This window comes from Heloderma suspectum, chromosome 1 (assembly GCF_057233095.1).
Source record: "Heloderma suspectum isolate Gila_16-S chromosome 1, 16-S_ref, whole genome shotgun sequence".
In the NCBI taxonomy this organism is placed as follows: domain Eukaryota; kingdom Metazoa; phylum Chordata; class Lepidosauria; order Squamata; family Helodermatidae; genus Heloderma; species Heloderma suspectum.
The window spans coordinates 438,234,372-438,260,820 of record NC_139458.1 but is presented as its reverse complement, the minus strand read 5'-3'; the positions used below and the strand labels follow the sequence as shown (position 1 = coordinate 438,260,820).

At 49.0% G+C, this 26,449-nt stretch overlaps 1 protein-coding gene across 4 annotated transcripts in view; it reads right to left on the bottom strand.

Annotated features, from left to right (window-relative positions):
- The window catches only part of SCARA5 (scavenger receptor class A member 5), a 148,334-nt gene that overhangs the window by 97,959 nt on the left and 23,926 nt on the right, over positions 1-26,449 (bottom strand). For all 4 annotated transcript variants that reach the window (XR_014787023.1, XR_014787022.1, XM_084829531.1 and 1 more), the window contains exon 3: positions 5,481-5,609. Coding sequence is in view for 2 of the 4 variants with exons in the window: in XM_084829531.1 (XP_084685657.1) it covers positions 5,481-5,609 (129 nt within the window). In the remaining 2 variants the exon portion in view is untranslated. The remainder of the gene's footprint in view (positions 1-5,480; positions 5,610-26,449) is intronic.

Here is a 26,449-nt window from a genome sequence, read left to right as displayed (position 1 = left end):
GGCTAGGCCTCATCTTGAGTGCTGTGTCCAGTTCTGGGCACTGCACTTTAAGAAGGATGCAGACAAGCTGGAGAGGGTGCAGAGGAGGGCAACAAAGATGATCAGGGGACTGGACACAAAGCCCTATGAAGAGAGACTGAAAGAACTGGGCATGTTGAGCCTTGAGAAGAGAAGACTGAGGGGAGATAGGATAGCGCTCTTCAAGTACTCAAAAGGTTGTCCCAGAGAGGAAGGCCAGGATCTCTTCTCGATCATCCCAGAGTGCAGGACACAGAGTAATGGGCTCAAGTTACAGGAAGCCAGATTCCGGCGGAACGTCGGAAAAATGTCCTGACTGTTAGAGCAATACGACAATGGAACCCATTCCCTAGGGAGGTGGTGGGCACTCCCACACTGGAGGCGTTCAAGACGAGGCTGGACAGCCATCTGCCAGGGATGCTCCGACTTGGATTCCTGCATTGAGCAGGGGGTTGGACTCGATGGCCTTGTGGGCCCCTCCAACCCTACTATTCTATGATTCTATGATTCTGAGCCTCCTGCATCTCCCCCCCCCCCGCAACCCTCCTCCATGTGAGGTACAACAGAGCTCTCCTTTCTTTTATCTCTGCAAGGTGGGAATGATCCTCTGCCTGTGCAGCACTCCTGGAGTCAGAGGAGACCATAGCGGACTAGAAGAACCAAATGGTCAAAGGCACATCTCCTCTTTTAATCCTCCAGATTTAAATAGTCAGCCAAAAGGTCAGCGGATGAGTCATCACCATGTTTCTTCCTTAACAATCCTGGGCCTTTTTATTCCAGGCATGTTGCAATTCAGTCCTCCGCCCAGGGAGAAGGGGTTTTCTTGGTGGAAGTGGGTGGGTGGCTGCTTTCATATATTATTTCATCCACCTTCTGCAAGAACAACAATTGCCTCTTTTTTTTCCATTGGGGGAAAAATAAACAAACACTTGACATTACAACAGCCTCTCCTGGGGGCGGGGGGAAGAAAAACCCTTCTTGATTCTGGTCATGATCAGATGTTGCCCAAAGGAAAAGAAGAAGAAGCCTTTGACAGGACCTGCTGACCTGCTCTTCTCTTCCCTAACCAAAGAAATATTGCCACATATGAAGTCTTGCAATATCCCCAGATGGCAAAAAGAGCCCCGTCCCAGCCAGTTCCGCCATGGCAAGGAGCCTTAGCTAGCTAGGTTTTTAAGAATGTAAACATATCCATGAGAAATGCAAGGAGATCTGGTGAATCAGTGGTGGGAGTTGCGGCACATCTGGGGGGCGGGCACCAGGTTACAGAAGGTTGACAGAGGGGTTCAAGGTTCGGTAAAATGCCCAGACCTGATTCCTACTTGGGGCAAGTGGTGGGAGACCTGTGCAGTCCTGCACAGTGCAATATCATGGTGAGGAGCCAGAGAAGCTGGGGGGCAGGCTGTCTTCGCAGGGTCCACCTCTGGCCTTCTCCCCTAACTTTGTTCCTCCCCCCAGCCTCTTCTGTAGTCTCACCTGTGCTGAAGATTGAATTGTGAGCTCCCTGGGGCCAGGACTTGTCATCTTGGGCTTCTTAAACCACCATTCACATTGATGATGCTGCAATTCTAATGATTTTTACCATTTAAACCACCCATTTCCCCAGCAACCTCGTTCTCTCTCTTTCTACAGGAGAGGACAATACACTGTGGAGAGACAGTGTGGTGTAGCTTGTGATTAGACTGGGGAGACCTGGATTCTAGTCCCTCACTCAGCCATGAAACTCCCTGGGTGACTTTGGGCCAGTCACAGACTCCCAGCCTCACCTACCCCATAGGGTTGTTGTGAGGATAAAATGGAGAGGAGGAGGATCATGTAAGCCTCCTTGGGTTCCTTGCAAGAGGAAAAATGGTGGGATATAAGTGTAATCATAAATAAATAAGGCATATACGCATTTATTTATTTATATGTATATGCCTTATTCACGTATAAGGCATACATAAATAAGGCATATTTACGTATGCCTTACATAAGGCAAACGCAATACGTAAATGCCTTATTTATTTACTTATTTATTTTGTTAATAACTTCAGGCTGTTTTTACGGGTAGAACGCTTTTTCTTTTTCTGAGAAACCACAGACAAAAGGGCACTACTCCTGCATTGAAGGCAAACTGCAAGGAGTGGCTTGACCTCTTTTTCAAACACTTATGAAGGGAAGATCAAGTCCACCCCCTTCTCAATCTCAACACGTTCCCATCCCTGAGCTTCCAAACTCCCCCGACTCCTGGGCAGGCTTGCTGAGTGGCTACAAGGCTGGGTCTGTCTGCACCATGGAGCCAGCTCCAGGCTTAGGAACACTGGCAGCTACCTAATACCAAGTCAGACCTTTGCTCCATCCAGTCCAGTATTGCTGGCACTGACTGGCAGCCATGGCTCTCCAGGGTTTGAGGCAGGGTTCTTTCCCAGCCCCACCTGGAGATGCCAGAGGGGATCAAACCTGGGAGCTTTGTTATGCTCTACCACTGATCCAGGCCCCTTCCTTCAGGGGCTCCAAAGCAAGAGACCACTGGTGAGGTCCCTTCTCCCTCTGCCCACCCCACCCCCATGCCCCACTGCTGGGCTGCTACTTCTTGCCTTCCTCGCCACCTGTTGACCACTGCACCAATCAGCTTCACCACCATGTCTGGTCAGCCTCTGCAGGGACAGGTGGACAGCAGCCCAGGAAGGAAGGCCCCGCAGGAGCCATGTTGCTGGAGGTGTTCTGCTCGGCAGCCCCACCCGCTTCCCACCCTGCGTTAAAGCTCATGGGCCCACACTGTCAACAGTCAGTTTCAGGGCTCCAGTCATCTGCAGGGTGCAGAGAAAGTGGGGAGGGCAACGTTCTTCTCCCTGTCTCTCAATACTAGAACCCCAGGGGGCCATCCCATGGAGCCAAATGGTGGGAGATTCAGGACAGATCAAAGGACGCCCTTCTTCACACGGTGCAGAGTTAAACTATGGAATTCGCTACCACAAGATGTAGCGATGGCCACGAACTTGGGTGGTTTTAGAAGCAGACTGGAGAAATTCCTGGAGGAGAAGGCTACCCATGACTACTAGTCCTGATGGCTCCATGCTGCCTCCAGGATCAGAGGCAGGATGCCAATGCACACCAGTTGCTGGGGAACATGGGTGGGAGGGTGCTGTTGCACTTGTGTCATGATTGTCGGTTTCCTGGTCGACAGCTGGTTGGCCACCGTGTGGACAGATTCCTGGACTAGATGACCCCTCGGCCTGATCCAGCAGGGTCTTCGCATGATCTTATCCACATGGCCCCTGTGGGGGTGTCAGCCTCAGCACTTGCCCGGCCACGCCAGCTCCTGAAGCTGCACCTGCTCTGGCAGGGCTGGGCAACTTCTGGCCCTCCAGATGTTTCAGCCTACAGCTCCTGTGATCCCTCACCTTTTGCTAGACTAGCTAGGGAGTGTGGGAGTTCTAGGCCAGACCCAGAACATTTGGGGGGCCACAAGAGGCCCACCCCAGTGGTATGGAATATGGCAGGGTGGAAAACCTCAGGCCAGGGGGCCAATCATAGGTGGTTTCCTGGCTCTTGCACTCGCGCACACAAAATCCTGCTCTAAAAGGCTGAAATGCCTCTGTGAAGGCTTCCTTATAGCAGCTTTAAGCTAAAATAGGCTGGCATTTTTGGCCCCACCTCTTTTGCCTTTGGCCACGCCCACCACTGGAATGCGGCCCCCGAGAGATTCTCTGAAATGGAATTCAGCCCTTAGGGTGAAAGAGGTTCAGCACCCCTGGCACACCTCTGTCCGTGCACCTGGCTGCCTCCCCTGCGCATGCTGCATGGCTGCCTGCTCTCGGCACTGCAAGGTAGAGGGAGACCATACCCGGGGCCCCGGGGAGGCTGTGGGGGAGGCTGCAGTGGCACTAGGGGGCGTCCTTTGAATGCCATTTGGGCGGGACCGTGGCACACAGCGGTACAACTTGGTAAGGTTAGACCTGGCATTAATGGTCTTCTGTGGGGGTCGGGGGTGTAGGTGGCCATGTGTATGACTGCAGTTGTGAAGCACCGAATTCACACTCCTCTTCTCCCCACACACACCATGTCACGCTCTAATACTGCTTCAGCACTCCTGATATGCTAGAGCAAAACAACGACAGCAAGCGGTTTGCCAACTGTGCGAAAGAAAGGAAATCCCCGCAGCGTGTGCAGCCTTGCATTTCAAAACCACTGAAATCATGGCTACAGGACTAAAATGGAGGTTGCCAGCCCCGCTGCTGACCTGTCTGCTGCACCCCGTCACCTGCTGCTTTCTGGGTGGTTGTTTGGGCCCCTCCAGGGCCACAGCCAGGGCCCCGTGTCTCAGCCCGAGCCTTGGCTGTGCCAGTGGTGACGTCTGCCCAACGTCTGGCTACCAGGGCTCTAATGCAGCAAGGACAGCAACAGATGCCCCTGTTCCTCTGACCAAACTTTGGAAGGAGCCTTCGGGGGCAGACACCAGGGAACAAACAACCGGGACAACGTTCGGCCTTGCCATAGTCCTGATGCCAGGATCTGTCCTCCCAGCAGAGGCGCAGCCAGTCACTGGGCTCCTGGGAGCATGCTGTGGTGGCAGCTGCCCAACCCACAAACCCCGAGTCTGAGCCCAAAAGCTATTTGGGCCAGTTTGTGGCCACCCACTAAACCTCAGTCGATTCATTATGCCGAGGGTTGGGTTTGACGCATTTTCCCTGGTCCAACAATGACTCATGGAGCATTTGCTTTATGAATTTGTCCTCACATGGCTACACCCCAAAAGCCTGGGTGGTGGCATTAGCAAACACGATGGGGGAAAGCCAGAAAGGGCCAGGGCGGTCGCAGTGATGGTGATGGGAGGCAGATTAGGCACATGCAGAGAGAAACATCTGGGAACAGCAGAGCCAGAGCTGGAGATCCAGGGCGTTTTTGCACAGCCTTCCCCAATCTGGTGCCCTCCATATAAGTTGGACTACAACTCCCATCATCCCCCAGCCAGCCACGAGAGGAAGAGTGAGTGAGCAGTACCTTGCGTGATCTCCACTTTATTAGGATCGGCTCGACTGCAGCCTTATGCAGAGTCACCTGGGAGCAGGCACCATAGAACTCACCGGTGCCCCCCTGACAGCAGCACTTCAGCTTGCAAAACACATTAAAGCTCTAACCAAAGATCTTCAGCCAGCAGAAATGCAACTTTTAACTTTTCGTCAGAAAGGCAAACCATTTTTGGCAAAGGAGCGTTAACTGCTCGCCGTGAAGTGGGAAGCCCATCACAGGAAAGGGAAGAAGCATCTAGCCCCGGCAGGATGACGTTCCTCCTTCTCTGGCTTCCTTTATGCTAGTCTGCCACAAACAATAGTCGCACCGGAAAGCCCCCTTACTGGCTCATCCGCTTGCGGGAGCAAGGGCAGCCCATCAGTTGCCCTGGTAGATGACATCGCCGTCTGTACCTGCTCCGAAAACAGGCCGGGAGCTGCGTCCCCTTCCACCGTGCCACCGATCCTTACCTGCGAGGATGAAAACTCCCACAAGGATCAGGAACACCAGCAGGTACAGCCCCACCACGGCATATTTAAGAGCCGCCAAGGATCCAAGATGGCCGCAAGGGCCTGACGACGTCTTCCTGCTGCCCGGACCTGTGGAGAGCAGGGGGGGGGGGCTATTAGGAGATTATATTATGTTCATTATTGCTGCATCTAAATATAGTCTGTAAGCATCGTTGGCCAAGGTGGAGTGACATTTGGCCGAAAAGGAACTTGGGCTCCTTCACTGCTCCTGTCCATTTCAGGGCAGAGAGGCACAAGAGGCTTTCCCCTCAGGTCTAGCACTGTCCGCTCTGACGGGCAGCAGCTGTCAGAGGAAAGTCCCCATTATCAGCTTCCTCAGCCTTTTAAACTGGGCATGTCTGAGGGAACTTCTGCATGCAAAGCAGGTGCTCCACACAATGAGGGACGGTCCCTCGCGGTAAGAACATAAGACCCTGCTGGATCAGACCCAGGGTCCATTTAGTCCAGCGTTCTGTTCACACAGTGGCCAACCAGCTGCCCACAGGAACCCACAAGCAGGACATGAGTGCAACAGCACTTTCCCACCCATGTTCCCCAGCAACTGGTGTACATAGGTATACTCCCTCTGATACTGGAGGTAGCACATAGCCATCAAGTCTAGTAGCCATTGATAGCCTTCTCCTCCAGGAATTTATCCAACCCCCTTTTAAAGCCACCCAGATTGGTGGCCATCACTCCATCCTGTGGTAGCAAACTCCATAGTTTAACTTTGCACGGCGGGAAGAAGCCCTTCCTTTGACCTGTCCTGACTCTCCCACCAATCAGCTTCACAGGATGACCCCATTGGGTTCTAGTATTATGAGAGAGGGAGAATCTATTTCTCAGAAGATATTAGGATATGGGAGAACAGAGTTCAGGGCAGAGCTCTGAATATATAGTCTACAGATTGGGAATGCAGGGAGCAGGTGTTAGTGAAGAGGGCCCATAAATCAATGGTTAAGCACATGCTTTGCATGGGGAGGGGCCCCAATACAATAGCCCATTTAATTTTTGTACATGCTCAGAGGACATCCATTGGGATGCTTCACTGGGCTATTTTATTGGGTTCTAACATTTTGAGAGAGGGAGAAAAATGTCTCCTGTCCACATTCTCCACATCATGCATAGTTTTGTACACCTCTGTCATGTCTCCCGTGGCCCTCCTTTTTCCTGTACACCGGGGTGGGGGACACATCTGAGGTGGGGGGCTGAGTTGTCCCCTGCCAGGACCTCCAGGGGCCGGATGACATCAGTGCGCATGGCCCCACCCACTGGCCTCAGGGCCCCGCCCGCTTGGGAGCTCTGGGCCTCTCTCAGCACAGAGAAAGGGGCTCCGCCCACGCAGGGAGCAGCAGCAGCAGCTCCCCCTCCCAGGCCGGTAGAGTCCCTGGCTTCGTGTGGCGTCCCCATGCGGGGAGCGTGCACCACACAAAGGGACTTTGCTGGTTTGGGGAAGGGTGGCACTCCTTCCAGTGCCAGCCAAGACCCCGGCTTCGTGGGGCATGCAGCATCTCATGGGGGCGGCATGCGCAGCGCAAAAGGGTTCATCCGGCTGCTCCTCCCAGTGCTGGACGCTCGCTGGCCACATCCCTGCTGTCATCTCTGATCTGAGATTCCCCCGGGGAGCAGGGCTTGGAGGACAGGCCCCACCCACTGGAAGAACCCAAGGAGGCTCTGCGGGCCGGGTGCGGAGCGGTGCCTGTGCAGGCTGGATTCACCCTGCGGCAGGAGTTCCACATTCCTGCTGTAAACATAGACAAATTTATGGAGGAGGGGAGGTCTACCAATGCCTGCTTGTCACAATGGCTAGATGGAACCGCCCGTTTCAGAGGCAGGCTACCTCTCAACACCAGCCGCTAGGGAACAACAATGGTGGATCTTAGAATCCTAGCGTTGCAAGGTGTCTCGGAGATCATCTAGTCCAGACCCCTGCTCAATGCAGGCTCTGCAGCTACAGCAACCCTGACAGATGGCTGTTCAGCTTCTGCTTAAATGCTTCCAGAGAAGGAGAAACCTACCACCTCCCAAGGCAGCCTGTCCCACTGCTGAACGGCTGTCACTGTTAGGAGATTTTGCCTAACATGAAGCCGAAGTCTGCTTCCCACCAGGTGGTTCTAGTTCTACCTTGGGAGCAACAGGGAAATAGTTTGCTCCATCTTCTGCGGGGCAACGTCCCAGATATTTGGAGGACGATTGCCTCCTGCTTGTGGGCTTCCCAGTGGCTTGTCCCACTGGCTCACATATTACATTGGTCCACAAATGTGATGTGTGAACCCTCCTAGATCTGCTCACAGAAAAGCATTGTGCAAGCCACCCTATAGCTGAGCTGGACCCACCTCACAGGGTTGTTGTGAGGCTAACAGTGATAAAGCTCTTGGCCTGTGGAAAGGAGTTCTGCAAGCAGGGAAGTGCTATAAGATTGCTTAATCCAATCGGGGAAAGAGGAGGCAGGAGGGTGACTTTGATCTGGGGGTTTGCAAGGATGTCTGTCGTACAAGGGCTCTTTTGTTTCGCGCTGCCTGGAGAAGCAGGGCCCTCTTCCAGCAAATGAGGTGATATCGATTTGGCGGGTGCTCCTCTCGGTCATTCCTAGCCAGAGTGGGGAAGGGGTGGGTCTGAATGTCAGTATCTAGACTCCAGGGCCAAGGCAAAAAACCCCCAAAACAACAGGAGAAAATTGCTCACGAAGAAGCACTTAACAAGAGCTCTGGCAAAACATATGTCTCAAAAAAAAAATCTGGCAGGCGGAATTTCTCACAAACGTTTTGCCAATAGGAGGAATCTAATGCAAAACCCCTGAGCCAAGGTTTGCCTCAGAAATCAGCACACAGGCAATATCGACGTTAAAAATAGCCAGAAAATAAAAATAAAAGAAAGAGGAGACGAGTTCGGAACAGTTTACCGAGACATCCATACCCACAGAGACAATGCTTATTTTTTAAGAAACGTTTGCAGCTCAGACACCTTTCTACCTCGTAGCAACTTCACAACACTTCACAGAGAGGAACGTGAAGAAGAGCCCTGCCGCCCGCCTCCGGAATGAAAGCGGGATGGAACAGCCCACGCATTGCTTCCAGAATCCAGAATTCCCTGCACAGTGGGTTACATTTATCAGCCCTAAGATTTGCACTTACAAACTCATCCTGAGCTGCCATCCTGGCCCTGAGTGAACTGGAACCCATCACCACATGCTGCAGAGGGCCGTGGCTCAGCGGCGGAGCCCCCGCTGGGCATACAGAAGGTCCCAGCTTCGTCCCCTGGCATCCCCAGGTAGGGCTGGGAAAGACTCCTGCCTGAAACCCTGGAGAGACGCTGCCAGTTGGTGTCGACAATACCAGACGGCAGCTTCCAAAGTTCCTAATGCTAAAGGCAGTGTCAGGAACTAGCCCCCCCCCCCAAATCTGATACCCCCTCCTACTTGGGGCATTATCTCCTGATGCTCTCTTACCTGAGTGAGGAGGTGCCCTCCTTCTCTCGCTCTCACATCACCATACAATCCAAAATGGCACAAGGTGCAAGAAACAACAAAAGAGAGGAGCGTGCAGAGAGCAGAAAAACAGATCAAGAGAATGGGCCAGCCTCTGTTAGCACCTGGGCCAATTTCTCTCTCTCCCCCCCTCCCCCTCTCCCTCTCCCCCCATCCCGTTTACCCATTTCAATGGAGAAGGATCTCACAGGGGAAGACGGAGAACAGCAGTGTGTCTCTGGTGTAGCCTGCAGATGCCAGAAGATCACTTTGGAGAGGCTGAGAAGTTGGCCAGGCAATCTCTGCCTCTGCGCACAACTGCCTGACATCCGACTCCGAGCCTGCCGGCCTTGGGCAACCAGCAGCCTACAATCAGGTTTGGGGACCAAGAAATAACCTTAACACCATAACTCCGCATCGGGCCAGGGGCCAAATCCATTCCCAGGTGAGCTGCCAGATGATACACCTGCCCTGAATGTCCACAGTGGTTTTGATCAATGGAATATCATTGGATGATCTGCACTGGACAAGCTGAAACTATTCTGCATGAGTGTTCTGGTCACCTCCCTAACTACATTTTACTAGGAGCGTGGCCAGAGTCAAGGGCGGGCCTGGTCAGGCACCTGACAAGGGCCCACATCCCAGCAGGGGCCCACTGAGAAGACCTCCCTGGAGTTGCTCCTCGTCACTGTTGCAACCTGCTTATTCGCCTGCCTCTCGCTCTGGCCCAGAAGACTGTGGGGGTGAGAAGGGGGAGCAGGGGTTGCCGCGGCCTCCTCGGCGCTCCCTGGGTCTCGGCCTGCGAAGCAGGCAAGTGGGAGCCAGGATGAGAGAGAGGAGGAAGAGCAGGAGCAGCTGGGGACAATGCCAGAATGAAGGCAGACTCACTGAGGGAGGGGGCTTATGCAGGGTGTCTTGTCCAAAGGCCCTCAGAAACGCGGCGTCACCTCTGACCAGGAGAACATTGGTGCACCCCAGACAGTGCTGAGCCAAATGTTCTCGAGATTTTTCCACTTCAAAAATAATGCTGGTATGTGCGTGCACCCGCGCGCGCCTGAGCCCTCTCCCTCTCCCTCAAAAGTTCAGAATCTAGTGTCACAACTGTTTGCAGCCACAGTCATTCCCCTTTGTTTCCCCCTCTGCTGCTGCTTCTGATGCCATTTTTCTCTTCTTGTTTGTGCTGATTGCTCAAGTAATCCCAGACCATCAGGGAGGGATCACATGCAGGAAAGATGATGTCACAAGAGAATGTCACCAATCGGATTGTCAGTTACGTGACAGTGTCATTAAGGCAAACGAAACCTGAGTGCGGGCAACTGTACAGGGTCACATGCGTGGTCCTAGCCAAGCCACGAGCGCTCTAAGAATCGCACCATTTCACAGCCCTCTTGCAATAAACACTGATGAAAAAGGGAGATGGTTGATTCTTATGAAGCTTTCCACAAAACAGACTCTCTCCCCCACCCCCACCGCCCCACTGAGTCCGCAGTAGGTTCAGATACACTTGGAAGTCTCTGAAAAATTAACCAGGGCCCTGATTTGCTACATCCTAGCGGTGGCCATTTCTCACCCCATCTCTAGCTGAATTCACCTCTGCACCTGCTGTTCTGGCTTCCTGGCAAGAACTGGTGGAGATTCTCTCCAAGGGCAAATTCTCACCTCATTTGGCAACCCCAGGCCTTGGCCTCCTCTCCTGACTTAGTTACTGTGGCCTGTTTGTCAAAACATCGCCGGGATCTACCGCTGTGTTGGGGCCACCAGCATGATGAGCCCAAGAGCCACATAAATGGGGGGGGGGGTTTCTCACCTACAGATGGGCTTGCTCACTGCCTCCGAAACTAGCTCGAGCCTGCATTGATGTGGTGTCCTAGCAACCAGAACAAGAGGAAACACAGGGTCTCTTAGACCTTGATCTGCCTCCCCTGGATGAGGAGCCCAGCCATGTTGGGCAAGGTGATTCTGCAATAAAGCAGCACAAAGGAGCTCATATTCCTACACTGGATGGGATCAAACCTACAAAATTACCTCATAGTTTAACATGTTAGAGCTATGAGAAGGAAAACTATATTTGGACAGCAGATATAAATCTTTGCCTCAGGTGAACGGAGGGTACTATTGAGTTTAAACTAAACCTAGAAGTTGTTCAACGTGAGCAGCTGACTCTATATCACTGTTCCAACTTTCCTCTGGACACACTTAGGGAAGGGGTGGCTGCTGGCCTCACCTCTGCCCACAATGCATATTCGGCACGATATATACACGCAGTATTGCAGTGGAGACAGGGCTCACAGGGTCAACGCACAGGGACTTCTTGATGAGCAGGATTGCTGACGGCATCTGCCACCCTGCTCAGACCTCCCTGTCCCCTTTGAGCTCAGCAACAATCTTCACAGTAGCTGGGGGGGGGGGTGTTTCCCAGCAGCAATAGATTGTTGTGAGCCTTCCCTTCTCTTCTGCAAAGTATTTTGGGGTGAACTGGACTGCTTGAATGGGCAATTAGCTCTACAAAGGAGTCACTCCTGAGGGAGATGAGCACTGCCAGAACTAGTTTGTGGATATGGACCCACAGGGCTGACTGCATTTTTGGACTCTTCTTTTGGGGATGCCATGAGAAGCATCTGCATGTCAGAATTTAACACTAACTATACCATTTGAAAGAGTGACGCACAGCACAAGTGGCACATGCACAGTCTCTGTAGGAAGGATCAGGGACCCCACCTGTTTGAGGGTCCTGAGTCATGTGTACCATATGTAAATGGCGGCAGAGCTAATGGGTGTGACCCCATGTCTCCTCCAAGTAGGGAAGGCCGAACAAGCGATTTGTGCAATTGCCGAGATTCTCTTCAAACCTCCTTGAAGCCCACCTCGCTTCCCTTCCTTGTTCAGTTGTGTTCCTTTTTCATTTGTTCGAACAGGAAAAGTGCACATTTTGATTGGGGGAAATAGCCATTTTTAAAAAGAGTGCATCCCCTCCCCCCCTAGAGTAAAGCATGAAAAATGTACATTTTGGCAAAATGTGCACTGTATAAAGTGTGCCATTTTTAAAGTGGAGACCTTTGAATGCAAGTTTGAGAATCTGTGGCCATTTGCAGAGAAGGCGAGCTCCTTGTTCGCATCCGGGGTCGCAAATGGGAGAGGTTCGCAAGATTTGTGGACATGAATGAAATTCTCAGAACTCTGGGCTGTGTTCATGATTCTTAAGGCTATTTTGATTACCCATTTCTGCCCCTCAAGAGCTAGTTAGTCTTAGGCCCATCTAAATGTTTATCTTACCACCTGCAGTTTCTGACACACCTGTGAAGACCCCGATGGGCCATTTAGAAACTGGACTGACATAAGTGAAGCTACTGCCCTGAGTCTGCATGAAATGTTATGCTGATGTTTGTATTTTTGACAAATATAAAGAGGTGGATAACACACTGCAGCTCACGACCAGTACTAAACCTCAGTTAGATGCTGACAAGCTGGAACCAGTTTGAAATAAAAAGGGGCCATGAAGAACGGATAGAACCTGGAAGAAGAAAACACAGCTGTGTACTGCATGCCTGGTGGGGTGGGGTGGGGAGACGTATAGGGATGTGATGGGGAGAAATTAGCAGGTGACCTGGTAAAATTAAAATTAATACTATAGCCTTTGTTCTGTGCTCTAGGGAGAGTAAAACAAAGAGGAGGGTGTAAAAGCTGGGATATACAAAGGAGATGTTAGCTTATTGAGCGAGCTCTATCTATTTAGCTCCTGGAGTGTTGATTTAAGACTTTTAGGGAACAATCCTATGCATGTTTAGACAGAAAAAAGTAGGGATGGAGGAGAATTTCTGAGAATTTCTCCACGAATCTCAGTGAGGCCGAATGCCAATGCATTCGGCCCCCCGAAATTGGCGGTGAAATTCTCCGCCCCCCCCGCCCGGGACGGGACTTACCTCCTGCGAATGTCCCTCTCGGCGGCGGGTCCCGGCGGCGGTTCGGCAGCGGTTCGGCAGGGGCGGGGGCAGCGGCCAGTCTTCCGACCGGCTGCCGCCGCCGCCATTACAAAATAAAGTAAAAAAAAAACACACACCCTGTGATAGGCTACGTAACGATTAACGTAGCCTATCACGGCTAGATTTCCAAAGTCAGCCGTGATAGGCTACGTTAATCGTCACGTAGCCTATCACGGGTGACTTTGGGGGAAAAAAAAAGCGTGTACACAAATGGCGGCGGCCCATGGGCGCCGCCATTTGCGTTCCTTATTTTGGCACGTCTTATTTTGGCACGTCTATTTGCGTTGCCCTTATTTTCGCCGTAGTCTACGTAAATCTTTACGTAGACTAGACGTGCCAAAATAAGGAACGCTAATGGCGGTGCCCATGGGCCGCCGCCATTTGCGTACGCGCTTTTTTTTCCCCCAAAGTCACCCGTGATAGGCTACATGACGATTAATGTAGCCTATCACGGCTGACTTTGGAAATCTAGCTGTGATAGGCTATGTTAATCGTTACGTAGCCTATCATGGGGTTTTTTTTTGTTTTTTTTTCACTTTTTGTTTCGTGGCCGGGGAGACGGGGCGCTTCTCCCCGGCCTGAATTTCAGCCGGGCAAGGCGGGACGCCTCCCCCCCGGCCTGAATTTCGGCCAGGCAAGGCGGGACACCTCCCCCCCTTGCCTGAACTTCGGGGGGAGAAGCGAAGCGCCTTCCCCCCACCGCGAAGCCAAGCTGCGAAAAGGTAAGTGACTTTCGTACATCCCTAGAAAAAAGTCCTACAACTCCCAGCATTCTGGGAACGCTGAGAGTTGTAGGACCTTTTTCTTCTAAACATGCTTAGGTACCCTTAGACTTTCAAGAAGAACTCCGTAGGTCAATAGACTCCAGGATGAATCTGGCTGTTCCATCAGCAAAGCCTTCACCTGAACTGGTTGGAAAGGTTCAAGACTTGCTTCCACCAAAAAACTGGAGGACTACCATCCTCTTTTCTGATGGTGCAGAGGCAGAGCTGGCTTGGAGAGAGCTGTCACTGGCCAATATATACCCTGTGGCGCATCTACCTTCTCACCGCCATTGTCTCCAGGTGCTCTTGCTTCTCGTCCTCTTCCTCCTCTTCCTCCTCATGGCTACTACTGGTGAGGAGGAGGAGGAGGAGGAGCAGCTCCAGAGGGCACGTGTCAGTGGGCCCCTGCTGGGGTGTGGGCCCTCTGCAGCTGCCCGGCCATGCCAACCCTTGATGCCAGCCTTGACTGAAACCAACTGTGCTCGCTTGAAATAAGTAGGCCTGGTGCTTCTGCAGTACCGGTGGCATTTCCGCTTGTTCTTCTTAAAGCCAGCTTGGCCTCCCCAACAAACTGCATCCTCCCGCAGTATCCTCCCAAAAGGGTACTGTTTTGAGGTTTCAGATTATTTACAGTTTGTTGGTGAATGGATGAAAGAGCTGAATATAGCACCTTAGAGGAGAAGACTTCAATAAAGTATCAGCCCAGGCTTTAGTAAATGTTTGACTTTGCTTGCTTATATTTGGAGAATGTATTAGGCTCTTTAGCTGGGCAATATAATATGTGCATTTACATTATAAAACACACATTTCGATGGTGGTAGAAATCCAGGAAATGAAATGAGATATGATACGATACTTTAATGCTTAAAGCCATAGGCCACCACAATGTACATTAAAAAGAGAGAGAGAGAGAGAGAGAGAGAGAGAGAGAAACAGTACAGTCACATATTTGTATATACATAAATTCATACATCCAACAGAATCATCCCTAGTAGGCTGTTTGGGCTTTGGCACGTATTTTCCTTGCTGCCAAGGCAAATTTTGCTACCTGGGCAGTGGTGAAAGCATCAGTGCCAGAAAGAAGGACACATATCTGTTCTAAAGGTGTTCTATTTAGGAGGCTCTGGGAAATAATGGCAAGAAATTTATGCCTAGGATGGCCATAGAGAGGGCATCTTAGTAAGTAATAAGAGACATCCTCAACCTCCCCAGACCCACAGATACAGAGTCTCTGATGGACTGGGGTATTGTCAAATCTTCCCTCCAAGAAGGCAGAAGGCATGCATTGTAGACGCAATGCTGTAAATGATTTCCGTAAGTGAGGCGCAGTCAGAGTTATAAAGTAACTCTCCAGACCAAATGACATCTTATATAATGGGTACCAGCAAGAATAAGGCATTTGTGAGATTGTAACCAAAACCATCCACTTAGAATAAAGATTTTTTTTTCTTTAAGCCTCTGCTTTACTCTATCAGAAGGGAAAGAAGGGAAGGACTCAGTATCAATTCCATAAGCTTGCAACATAGGTTTGGTCAGGTTTACCCAAGGCTTTTGGGATGGGGTCTGAAGTTGCTCTTGAAAGCATTTTTTTGGAAGGCAGGAATTGCTTATACGGGTCAACTTGAGCCAATACAAAGTGAGAGCAGCGTAAATAGATGTTTTAACTGAAATCAATCCTACTTCTGCCCTTAGAAGGGCCCCCAGGTGTACTCCAGTACACAGTTGTTTTTACAGTTGTTTTGTCTTGTTCTAGCATTCATATCACCTGCTATCAAGATTTTGGGGTCAGCCTGTATTTCAAATAGGGTGGAGAGGGCCCAATCAAGTTCTTTCCATATGGAGGTATCTTCATACTTCAAATTCTGCGGCGGAGAATATACATTTACTAAAAAAAAAAAAGGTCAGACCTGAAGGCCAATCCCCCTGAAGAATTAAGATGTTACTACTATCGCTTACATCAAGCTGTAAAATATTTGGGTTATTATCCACTGAAACCATAGTCGCTAGACTGCCCCGGGCACGGCCTCTACTATCTGATTTGCTAGCTGGTTGGGTATACACAAGGTATCCTAGAAAAGTGGGAACAGTCGTAGTGGTTGCCCAGGTTACTTGAATAAAAAGAACTTCAAACTGAGTGCAAAAATTTTTTAAATTCTCATCTACCAGCTTGGAGGCCCATCCTACAACATTCCAAGAGAGTAATCTAATAGAAATAGCAGTGCCAACCTGTGGAGAGGAAGATAGTCAGCATGGACCAGCCCTCTTAATGCTGACAGTGGCTTGTTTGTGGAGTCCTGTTGCTTCAGATATAATTCCGCTATCCCTATCTCCACATGGCCTGTCTATTGCTGGGGTCTGAGAGGGTGGAGTTGACCGCTGTTCGCATGTGAATTCTAGCCCTATGAAGTGTCTGTCAGCTATACAGTTCTGTGTTGCATGGTTTGAAGGTGTTTGAAGGTGGGGCGGGACAATGGCCCTTTTATTCAGAGGCTGTGCAGAAAGGTGGGGTGGTAAATTTATTTCTGCTGTAACTTTTTGAAGTTTAGTTTGAAAGAATCCCAGCTCAGTTAAATTTGATTTTCCTAAAGAGGTGAACTTGAGAGGCTCAATAGTAGGGATGGGGGAGAATTTCTCCCCGAAACTTCGGGGGGCCGAGTGCCAACGTGTTCGGCCCCCCGAAGTAGTTTCGGGGAGAAATTCTCCGCACCCCCCCTGCACCCCGCACCCCCCCGGGACGGGACTTACCTTTCCCGAATGTCCCTCCCGGCGGTGGGTCCCGGTGGCGGTTCGTCAGGTCTTCGACAGGGGCAGAGGTGGCAGCTGGTCTTTTGACCGGCTGCCGCCGCCGCCATTCCAATAAAAGTAAAAAAAACAAAAACGCCCCCGTGATAGGCTAGGTGATGATTAACGTAGCCTATCACGGCTAGATTTGCAAAGTCAGCCGTGATAGGCTACGTAAATAGTCACGTAGCCTATCACGGGTGACTTTAAAAAAAAAAAAAAGCACGTACGGCTAATGGTGGCCCCCATAGGGTGACGATTAATGTAGCCTATCACGGCTGACTTTGCAGATCTAGCCATGATAGGCTATGTTAATCATCACGTAGCCTATCACGGGGGTGTTTTTGTTTTTGTTTTTTACTTTTTATTTCGTGGCCAGGTGAGGCGAGGCACCTCCTCCCCGGCCTGAATTTCGGCCGGGCGAGGCGGGAAGCCTCCCCCCCCGGCCTGAACTTCGGGGGGAGCAGCGAAGCGCCTCCCCCCCACCACGAACAAGCTGCGAGACCAGGTAAGTGGCTTTCGTGCACCCCTACTCAATAGCAGAAAGTGGCAAGGAGTATGGTGTCAAGCAGTGCTGCAGCTGTATTGCGATTTGCTCATCTGCAGCCTTTTTCTCCAAGGAGTTTAAATTAGATGGTTTCAGTAATCCTGTGTGGCTGATATCATCTGATTGTAGAGCTGGAACCTGAAGAGGCTTTTGCGAAGGGTCCAAAGCAGGGTGGCCTTCGGCTAATCTTTTCAACAGTGCATGGAGCCTGGTAGTAATTGACTGGTGTTCCATTACTGGCAGGTCATAGAATGTATCAATTAAAGCTGCTTCTCCAGGTATCACAGAAATAAATGGTTGTTCAATTGGAGATAATTCTTCACCAGAGTCTATATCATATTGGCTCTCAGTCCAGTGGGCCATACATAGAGGGTTCTTATTCGTATGCCTGGTAAAATCTAACTCTTTGACTCTAATCTCATCATCATCATGATCTAGATTTATTAAATTGTTAGAGTCAAAGTTTATCAGAGTTGACTGTTTTTTGACAAAGGGGGTCAGCCTCGTTCTCTATCTTCAGTCTAATTCAGTCCAGTCACATTAGAACCCACGTGGCATCAACAACCATGTACTGAAAGGGCGACATGGGTAGAGATAGAGAGCTTTTTGAGATGAGGCTGTTTAACCCACTGCTTCTGGATTATTTGCAGAATTAAAATCTGATCTCTACACAAACTTTTTTTCCTTTCGGTACTTTCCACTATGTAACCTCTAGGCAGCAATGTGGTACAGGGGAATAACACAGCTACAGCGGTGGAGCATTGCGATTTGTTTCACAATGCCAAAAAATATTGGATTTCCCCCCCCCACCCTACCACCCAAAACAGGGAAGTGCTTGGAAAACACAGGAGTGAAACTGGAGGAGGATGTTGTCATCTAAATCACCCGTAAACAACCATGAGTGAGGAATGGTGAGTGCGCAATAAAAGCCTCATCTAGAAAAGGTCAGAGTCAGAGATACACACTCTGAGTAAAAAAAACAAAAACCTACCCCCAATCCGTGAAGTAATGGAGCATTTCAATAAAAGGTATTTCAACCTTTTAGGAGTGGAAGAACAAGGGGAGGAAACGTGGGGAAGCTGCGAAATCACCAGATGATCAGTGGGTGGGGGAAGGGGGGCAGAGGAAGGGGTGTGGCTATCTGGGGAACCCTGGAGGGCTAGATTGGGGCCCCTGGAGAGCCAGATTTGCCCCTTGGCCTGAGGTTCTGCACCCCTGCTATGGAGAACGTTGTGGGCCGGACCCTGCTAATCTTCAACGCTACTATGGTGCATGTGTGATGCCTGTGGTGCTGTGGGAAGAGGTGGTTTAACTCTACCCATCTCCATTTAAAATTGAACCCCCCACATTTCCCCCCAGGTATCTGTATGTTTTCCTCTCTAATTTAGATCAGGAAAATGGCATGTGGAAAAGGATTAAACCCTTCTATACTTTTGGCCCTTATTCAGTTCTCGTACACTTCCCACCCATAACGACATGGCTGCTTTCAATCTTTAAAAAAAAAGTCTAGTTTGGTGCCCGAAAAAACCAATCCTATGCATGTTTAGATGGGAGAAAGTCCTACAACTCCCAGTATTCCCCATCCAGCATGGCTGGATGGGGAATGCTGGGAATTGTAGAACTTTTGTCCATGTAAACATGCATCGGATGGCACCCTAAGACACCATGATCATAATCATTACTGAACTTTGTTCCAAAATGAAAAACAAATCTAATGTTATTTGAAAATTTGGGGTAGGTGTTATTGCAGCAACTCAAAGTTCATTCTAATACCTAAAGTGAACCAGAGTAAAAATATCCAGTGATTTATTTTTTAAAAAGTTATTCCTCCAAGCCCAAAGGTGAAATGTTTTTATTTGGTTTTTATCCATTCTGCTTCAGAAAATTCCTATTCTGTATTCATTTATCTCTGGCACTTTATGCCACACATTTTCCTTTTAGTGTTGTCATTGCTGTAAAAATTACGTGGTAGAATTATGGAGAGAGAAGCAAACTCGGAACAAATCTATTCGGAACTATTCAAATCACGAAGCAAACTGTTTGTCCTGAAGCTACACTCTCTCTTTAATTACCTTTGCTGCTGAGAAAAAGGACCTCGTTCATAAAGGACATACTATCTTTTTAATTGTTTCTACCAGTATGGAAATAGCTCTTTGTTGGAAATGGTGTGCACAACTTTGGTGCAGATGCATTTGACAAACCTGCACTCTTAGAAAAAATAACACATCAAACTCAACTATTTAAAGTAGTCTGGTGCCTTCAAGGTGTGTTGGACTGCAACACCTACCATCCCCAGCTAGCACACCCAATAACTGTGTTGGCTGGGGATGATAAGAGTTGTAGCTGAACCTGTCTGGAGGGCACCAGGTCACACACATTTGAACTAAAGCTTTGACCAAGGTGGAGCCCTTGTGTTCTGTGTGGCAGCCATCTCTCCCTTTTGTCAACAAACACCGCCTCCTCTTGCATGCACCCTCCTTCCCACCATGAATCAGTTTGGAATGACCTTCTAAATTATTCAATTGCTTGCTTTGTTTTATGTTCGACTGATGCATTACATAAACTCTGTCTGCACCTTTTGCGTCATTACTCGGATCTTTATCACTTGGCCTCTCAATTTGTTAAACTTTTTGAACAGCTTCAAACACAGCACAATTAAAACAAACACAGAACAATTAAACCAAAGAATGATTTGGGAAACGTACGGTCTGTGGTATAAACCACCCTTGTAAAAGCATGCAACTTCTAGAAGAATTTTCTGGATGTGTTCCTATATCAGATAAAGTTTGCCCTGTAATCTCACCCTGTAAACCAGATTTTCTTCCCCCTTATAAACCCCATAAACTCTATACGCCCCACACACACAGACAGAGCAATATTACAGCAATGGGCTGGTTAAGATGCAACCATAGCTTAGCATAGTTTACATCTCCAGGTAGGGGTAGCAGAGAATCGTGCCTGACATTTATTACAGTTCTATACCACCCAATAGCTGAAATGCTGCCGGTCCGTGCCGACAATACTGGGCTAGGTGGGCGAAGGGTCTGACTCAGTACAAGGCAGCTTCCGATGTCCCATTATGAAAATGACCCTGAGTTCATGCAATGACCCTCCTCTTCCAGTGTGGCTGTGAGGAGATCAGATGTTTCTGCTTCCATTTCAGATTAACCACAACTTCCCATGTCATGCAAACCCGGATAAACTCTGGCTAATCTTAACTACAGTTTCCTAGCAGTCTCCAAGCTGTAGCTGATGAAGCTGTGGCTCATTTCAACAAGTCACAGTTTACATCAGCCTTCCCCAATCTGGTGTGCTCCAAATGGCACCCAGCCAGCTGGCTAGCAATGGTGGGAGTTGTAGTCCAACACATCTGAAGGGCTTCAGGTTGGGGAAGGCTGGTTTAGATTAACCACCGTTCTGACAACACGCTTTATTGTTTATTCGTTCAGTCGCTTCCGACTCTTCGTGACTTCATGGACCAGCCCACGCCAGAGCTTCCTGTCGGCCGTCGCCACCCCCAGCTCCCCCAAGGTCGAGTCCGTCACCTCCAGAATATCATCCATCCACCTTGCCCTTGGTCGGCCCCTCTTCCTTTTGCCTTCCACTTTCCCTAGCATCAGCATCTTCTCCAGGGTATCCTGTCTTTTCATGATGTGGCCAGAGTACTTCAGTTTTGCCTTTAATATCCTTCCCTCAAGTGAGCACTCTGGCTTTATTTCCTGGAGGATGGACTGGTTTGATCTTCTTGCAGTCCAAGGCACTCTCAGAATTTTCCTCCAGCACCACAGTTCAAAAGCATCTGTCATCCTTCGCTCAGCCTTCCTTATGGTCCAGCTCTCGCAGCCATAGGTTACTACAGGGAAGACCATTGCTTGAACTATGCGGACCTTTGTTGTCAGTGCGATGTCTCTGCTCTTCACTATTTTATCAAGATTTGTCCTTGCTGTCCTCCCAAGAAGTAAACGTCTTCTGATTTCCTGGCTGCAGTCAGCATCTGCAGTAATCTTTGCGCCTAGAAAGACAAAGTCTGTCACTGCCTCCACATTTTCTCCCTCTATTTGCCAGTTATCAATCAAGCTGGTTGCCATAATCTTGGGTTTTTTGAGGTTGAACTGCATCCCAGCTTTTGCACTTTCTTCTTTCACCTTGGTCATGAGGTTCCTCAGCTCCTCCTCGCTTTCAGCCATCAAAGTGGTATCATCTGCATATCGGAGATTGTTAATGTTTCTCCCAGCGATTTTAACTCCAGCCTTGGCTTCATCAAGCCCAGCACGTTGCATGATGTGTTCTGCATACAAGCTGAATAGGTAGGGTGAGAGTATACAACCCTGCCGTACTCCTTTCCCAGTCTTAAACCAGTCCGTTGTTCCGCGGTCTGTTCTTACCGTTGCTACTTGGTTGTTATACAGATTCCTCAGGAGGCAGACAAGATGACTTGGTATCCCTATACCACCAAGAACTTGCCACAATTTGTGATGATCCACACAGTCAACAGAAGTGGATTTTTCCAATCTTGTTGTGGCCACACCACACAAGGAGAGGAGAAGGGGGATCGTGTGAGCACAAGGCTCCTTGTGGCTCATTCTTTTAATGCTAACCATGCTTTAGCATTCGGTGCGCAGAGCCAAACAAGCAGAAGACACCCATCTGAAATGCATTTCTGCAGCTAAGCCCATCAGCTTAATTCATGATATCTATACTTTGCATTCAGGTTAAGGTACACAGAATGCAGAATGCAAGCCAGAAACCATATGGAGGGATCACAAACACACTCAGTTAGCTTCAGATCTGTGACACTTGGTGAATACTGGACACGTGGTGTCATTCTGGGCCATTCAGATGTAAATAGGAGACAGGTGGACATTTTTCCAGAGAGCTGAATGCAGCTCGGGTGAGGGCTCCCTGGTCATCATGGTCTGGTCACTCTTTCCAGTTGCATCTCTGTTAAACAGGGTTTGCAGCGTTTTGTAAGGCCTTGCAAACCCCTCTAGCTTCCGCCGCACATTAAAAAATGGTTGTTCAGGCATTTGGGGTGGGTTAGGGTATTTTTAGAAATATGGTGTTTTTTGTAGAATTTTATTGTTTTAAACTGTTTTATTATACACTTTGTACATCACCCAGAGTGGCTGGGTGACTGGCCAGATGGGCAATTAATAAAATAAATAAATAAACAAATAAGAGACCGTCCTCCCCTCTGCTTCTTGCTTGCAGCATTTCCCAACCTGCTGTCCTCCAGACATGTGGGCTAGATGAAACAATAATTTGGTGGATCCACAGTTGGCTACAGAATCAGTCTCCATCTCCAAGAGTGCTTCTCAATGGGACCTTCTCAAACTGGGGAGAGGTAACGAGCAGGGTACCGCAGGGCTCAGTCCTGGGCCCAGTGCTCTTCAACATTTGTATTAATGACTTGGAGGAGGAGGTGCAGGGAATGCTCATCAGATTTGCAGATGACACCAAATTGGGCGGGATAGCTAATACTTTGGAAGACAGAAACAAAATTCAAAGTGATCTTGATAGACTTGAGTGCTGGGCAGAAAACAACAGAATGAAATTTAACAGTGATAAATACCAAGTTCAACTACAAGCGAGAAGGATCTTGGCATTGTTGTCGATCACAAGCTGAATATGAGCTGAATATTTGTGATCAAATAATCTTGATGTTCAAATATTTTGGCCACCAAACGCGAAGAGAAAACTCCCTGGAAAAGACCCTGCTGATGCTGGGAAGGACTGAAGGCAAAAGGAGAAGGGGACAGCAGGGGATGAGATGGCTAGATATCATCACTGATGCAATGAATATGGACTTGAGCACGCTCCGGGAGAGAGCGCAGGACAGGAAGGCCTGGCGTGCTGTGGTCCATGGGGTCACAAAGAGTCGGACACGACTTAACAACTGAACAACAACAATCATAGATGGGATTGCACCATTTTTGTCTTTTTGTGGTGCTGTATTATTGCACACCCCTTCATGGATCACTGCCTTGTTGTGGCGAAGGGGCTTGCGTAACTCAGTAAAGCCATAAGCTATGCCGCGCAGGGCCATCTAAGACGGACAGGTCATGGCAGAGAGTTCTGACAAAATGTGGTCCACTGGAGAAGGAAATGGCAACCCACTCCAGTATTCTTGCCAAGAAAACCCCATGGAACGTATCACAAGGGTAAAAGAGATGACGCTGGAAGATGAGACCTTCAGGTCGGAAGGTTGTCCAATACTACTGGGGAAGAGCAGAGGGTATTTCCAAGTAGCGCCAGAAAGAGTGAAGCGGCTGGGCCAAAGCCGAAAGGACACTCAGCTGTGGACGTGTCTGGTGGTGAAACGAAAATCCGATGCTGTAAAGAACAATATTGTTTAGGAACCTGGAATGTAAGATCAATGAATCAAGGTAAGCTGGAGGTGGTCAAACATGAGATGGCAAGATTGAACATCGACATCTTGGGAATCAGCGAACTAAAATGGACAGGCATGGGCGAATTTAATTCAGGTGACCATCATATCTACTACTGTGGGCAAGAATCCCTTAGAAGAAATGGAGTAGCACTCATAGTCAACAAAAGGGTGGGAAAAGCAGTACTGGGGTACAATCTTAAAAATGATAGAATGATCTCATTACGAATCCAAGGCAAACCATTCAACATCACAGTAATTCAAGTCTATGCCCCAACCACTGAGGCCGAAGAAGCTGAGTTTGATCGGTTCTGTGAAGACCTACAACACCTTCTTGAACTAACACCAAAAAAAGATGTCCTCTTCATCATAGGGGATTGGAAAGCTAAAGTAGGAAGTCAAGAAATCACCAGGATAACAGGCAAGCAAGGCCTTGGTGTACAAAATGAAGCAGGACAAAGGCTAATAGAGTTTTGCCAGGAGAACACGCTGATCATAGCAAACACTCTTTTCCAACAGCACAAGAGGTGACTCTACACATGGACATCACCAGATGGTCAATATCGAAATCAGATTGATTATGTCCTTTGCAGTCAAAGATGGAGAAGCTCTATACAGTCAGTAAAAACAAGACCTGGAGCTGACTGTGGCTCAGATCATGAGCTTCTTGTTGCAAAATTTCGACTTGAATTGAAGAACGTAGGGAAAACCACTAAGCCATTCAGGTATGACCTAAATCATATCCCTTATGAATATACAATGGAGGTGAGGAATAGATTTCAGGGATTAGACCTGATAGACAGAGTGCCTGAGGAACTATGGACGGAGGTCCGTAACATTGTTCAGGAGGCAGCAACGAAATCCATCCCAAAGAAAAAGAAATGCAAGAAAGCCAAGTGGCTGTCTGATGAGGCTTTACAAGCAGCTGAAGAAAGAAGGGAAGCGAAAAGCAAGGGAGAAAGGGGAAGATATATCCAACTGAATGCAGAGTTCCAGAGAATAGCAAGGAGAGACAAGAAGGCCTTCTTAAATGAACAATGCAAAGAAATCGAGGAAAACAACAGAATGGGAAAGACTAGAGATCTCTTCAAGAAAATCGGAGATCTCAAGGGAACGTTTTGTGCAAAGACGGGCATGATAAAGGACAAAGAAGGCAGGGACCTAACAGAAGCAGATGAGATTAAGAAGAGGTGGAAAGAATACACAGAAGAACTATACAGGAAAGATCTGAATGTCCCTGATAGCCATGATAGTGCGGTCACTGAACTTGAGCCGGACATCCTCGAGAGTGAAGTCAAGTGGGCCTTAGGAAGCATTAGTAACAACAAAGCTAGCAGAGATGACAGTATTCCAGCTGAGCTATTTAAAATCCTAAAAGATGATGCTGTTAAAGTGCTGCACTCTATATGCCAACAAATTTGGAACACTCAACAGTGGCCGCAAGACTGGAAAAGGTCAGTTTACATTCCAATTCCAAAGAAGGGCAATGCCAAAGAGTGTTCAAACTACCGCACAGTTGTGCTCATTTCACATGCAGGCAAGGTGATGCTCAAAATCCTACAAGCTAGGCTTCAGCAGTATGCGAACCGAGAACTACTGGAAGTACAAGCTGGGTTTAGAAGAGGCAGAGGAACTAGAGATCAAATCGCCAACGTTCGTGGATCATGGAGAAAGCAAGAGAATTCCAGAAAAACGTCTATTTCTGCTTCATTGACTATGCTAAAGCCTTTGATTGTGTGGATCACAACAAACTGTGGCAAATTCTTAAAGAGATGGGGGTACCAGACCACCTTACCTGTCTCCTGAGAAACCTGTACGAGGGTCAAGAAGCAACAGTAAGAACCAGACATGGAACAACCGAGTGGTTCAAAATTGGGAAAGGAGTACGACAAGGCTGCATATTGTCACCCTTATTTAACTTATATGCAGAGTACATCATGAGAAATGCCGGGTTGGCTGAATCACAGGTCGGAATTAAGATTGCCGGGAGAATTATCAACAACCTCCGATATGCAGACGATACCACCCTAATGGCAGAAAGCGAAGAAGATCTCAAGAGCCTCTTGTTGAGGGTGAAAGAGGAGAGTGCAAAAGCTGGTTTGAAACTCAACATTAAAAAAACGAAGATCATGGCATCTGGCCTCATCACTTCCTGGCATAGAGAAGGGGAAGAAATGGAAGCAGTGACAGATTTTACTTTCTTGGGCTCCAAGATCACCACAGACGGTGACTGTAGCCATGAAATTAAAAGACGCTTGCTCCTTGGGAGGAAAGCTATGGCAAACCTAGACAGCATAGTAAGAAGCAGAGACATCACCTTGCCGACAAAGGTCCGCCTAATCAAAGCTATGGTTTTCCCAGTAGTAATGTATGGCTGTGAGAGCTGGACTATAAGGAAGGCTGAGCGCCGAAGAATTGATGCTTTCGAACTGTGGTGCTGGGGAAGACTCTTACGAGTCCCCTGGAGTGCAGGGAGGTCAAATCAGTCCATCCTAAAGGAAATCAACCCTGAGTGCTCATTGGAAGGACAGATACTGAAGCTGAAGCTGAAATATTTTGGCCACCTAATGCGAAGAGAAAACTCTCTGGAAAAGACCCTGATGCTGGGAAAGACTGAAGGCAAAAGGAGAAGGGGATGGCAGAGGATGAGATGGCTAGATAGTATCACCAATGCAATGAATATGGACTTGAGCGCGCTCCGGGAGAGAGCGCAGGACAGGAAGGCCTGGCGTGCTACGGTCCATGGGGTCACGAAGAGTTGGACACGACTGAACGACTGAACAACAACAACAATTATTGCACACTGAGGCTGTGGAGGGGGAAAGACACCAATGAACTGAAAAGGGAGGCGGACCGCAGGTGTGCCATGCCCATTACACATGTGCAGTGACCAGTTCTGGAGGGCCCATGGACAAGATACGCTCAAGAGCCCCCTCCCTCAGTTGTCCACGGTCTCACCGCCATAGTCACCAGCTGCTCTTGCTGCTGCTCCCCTCCCTCCACA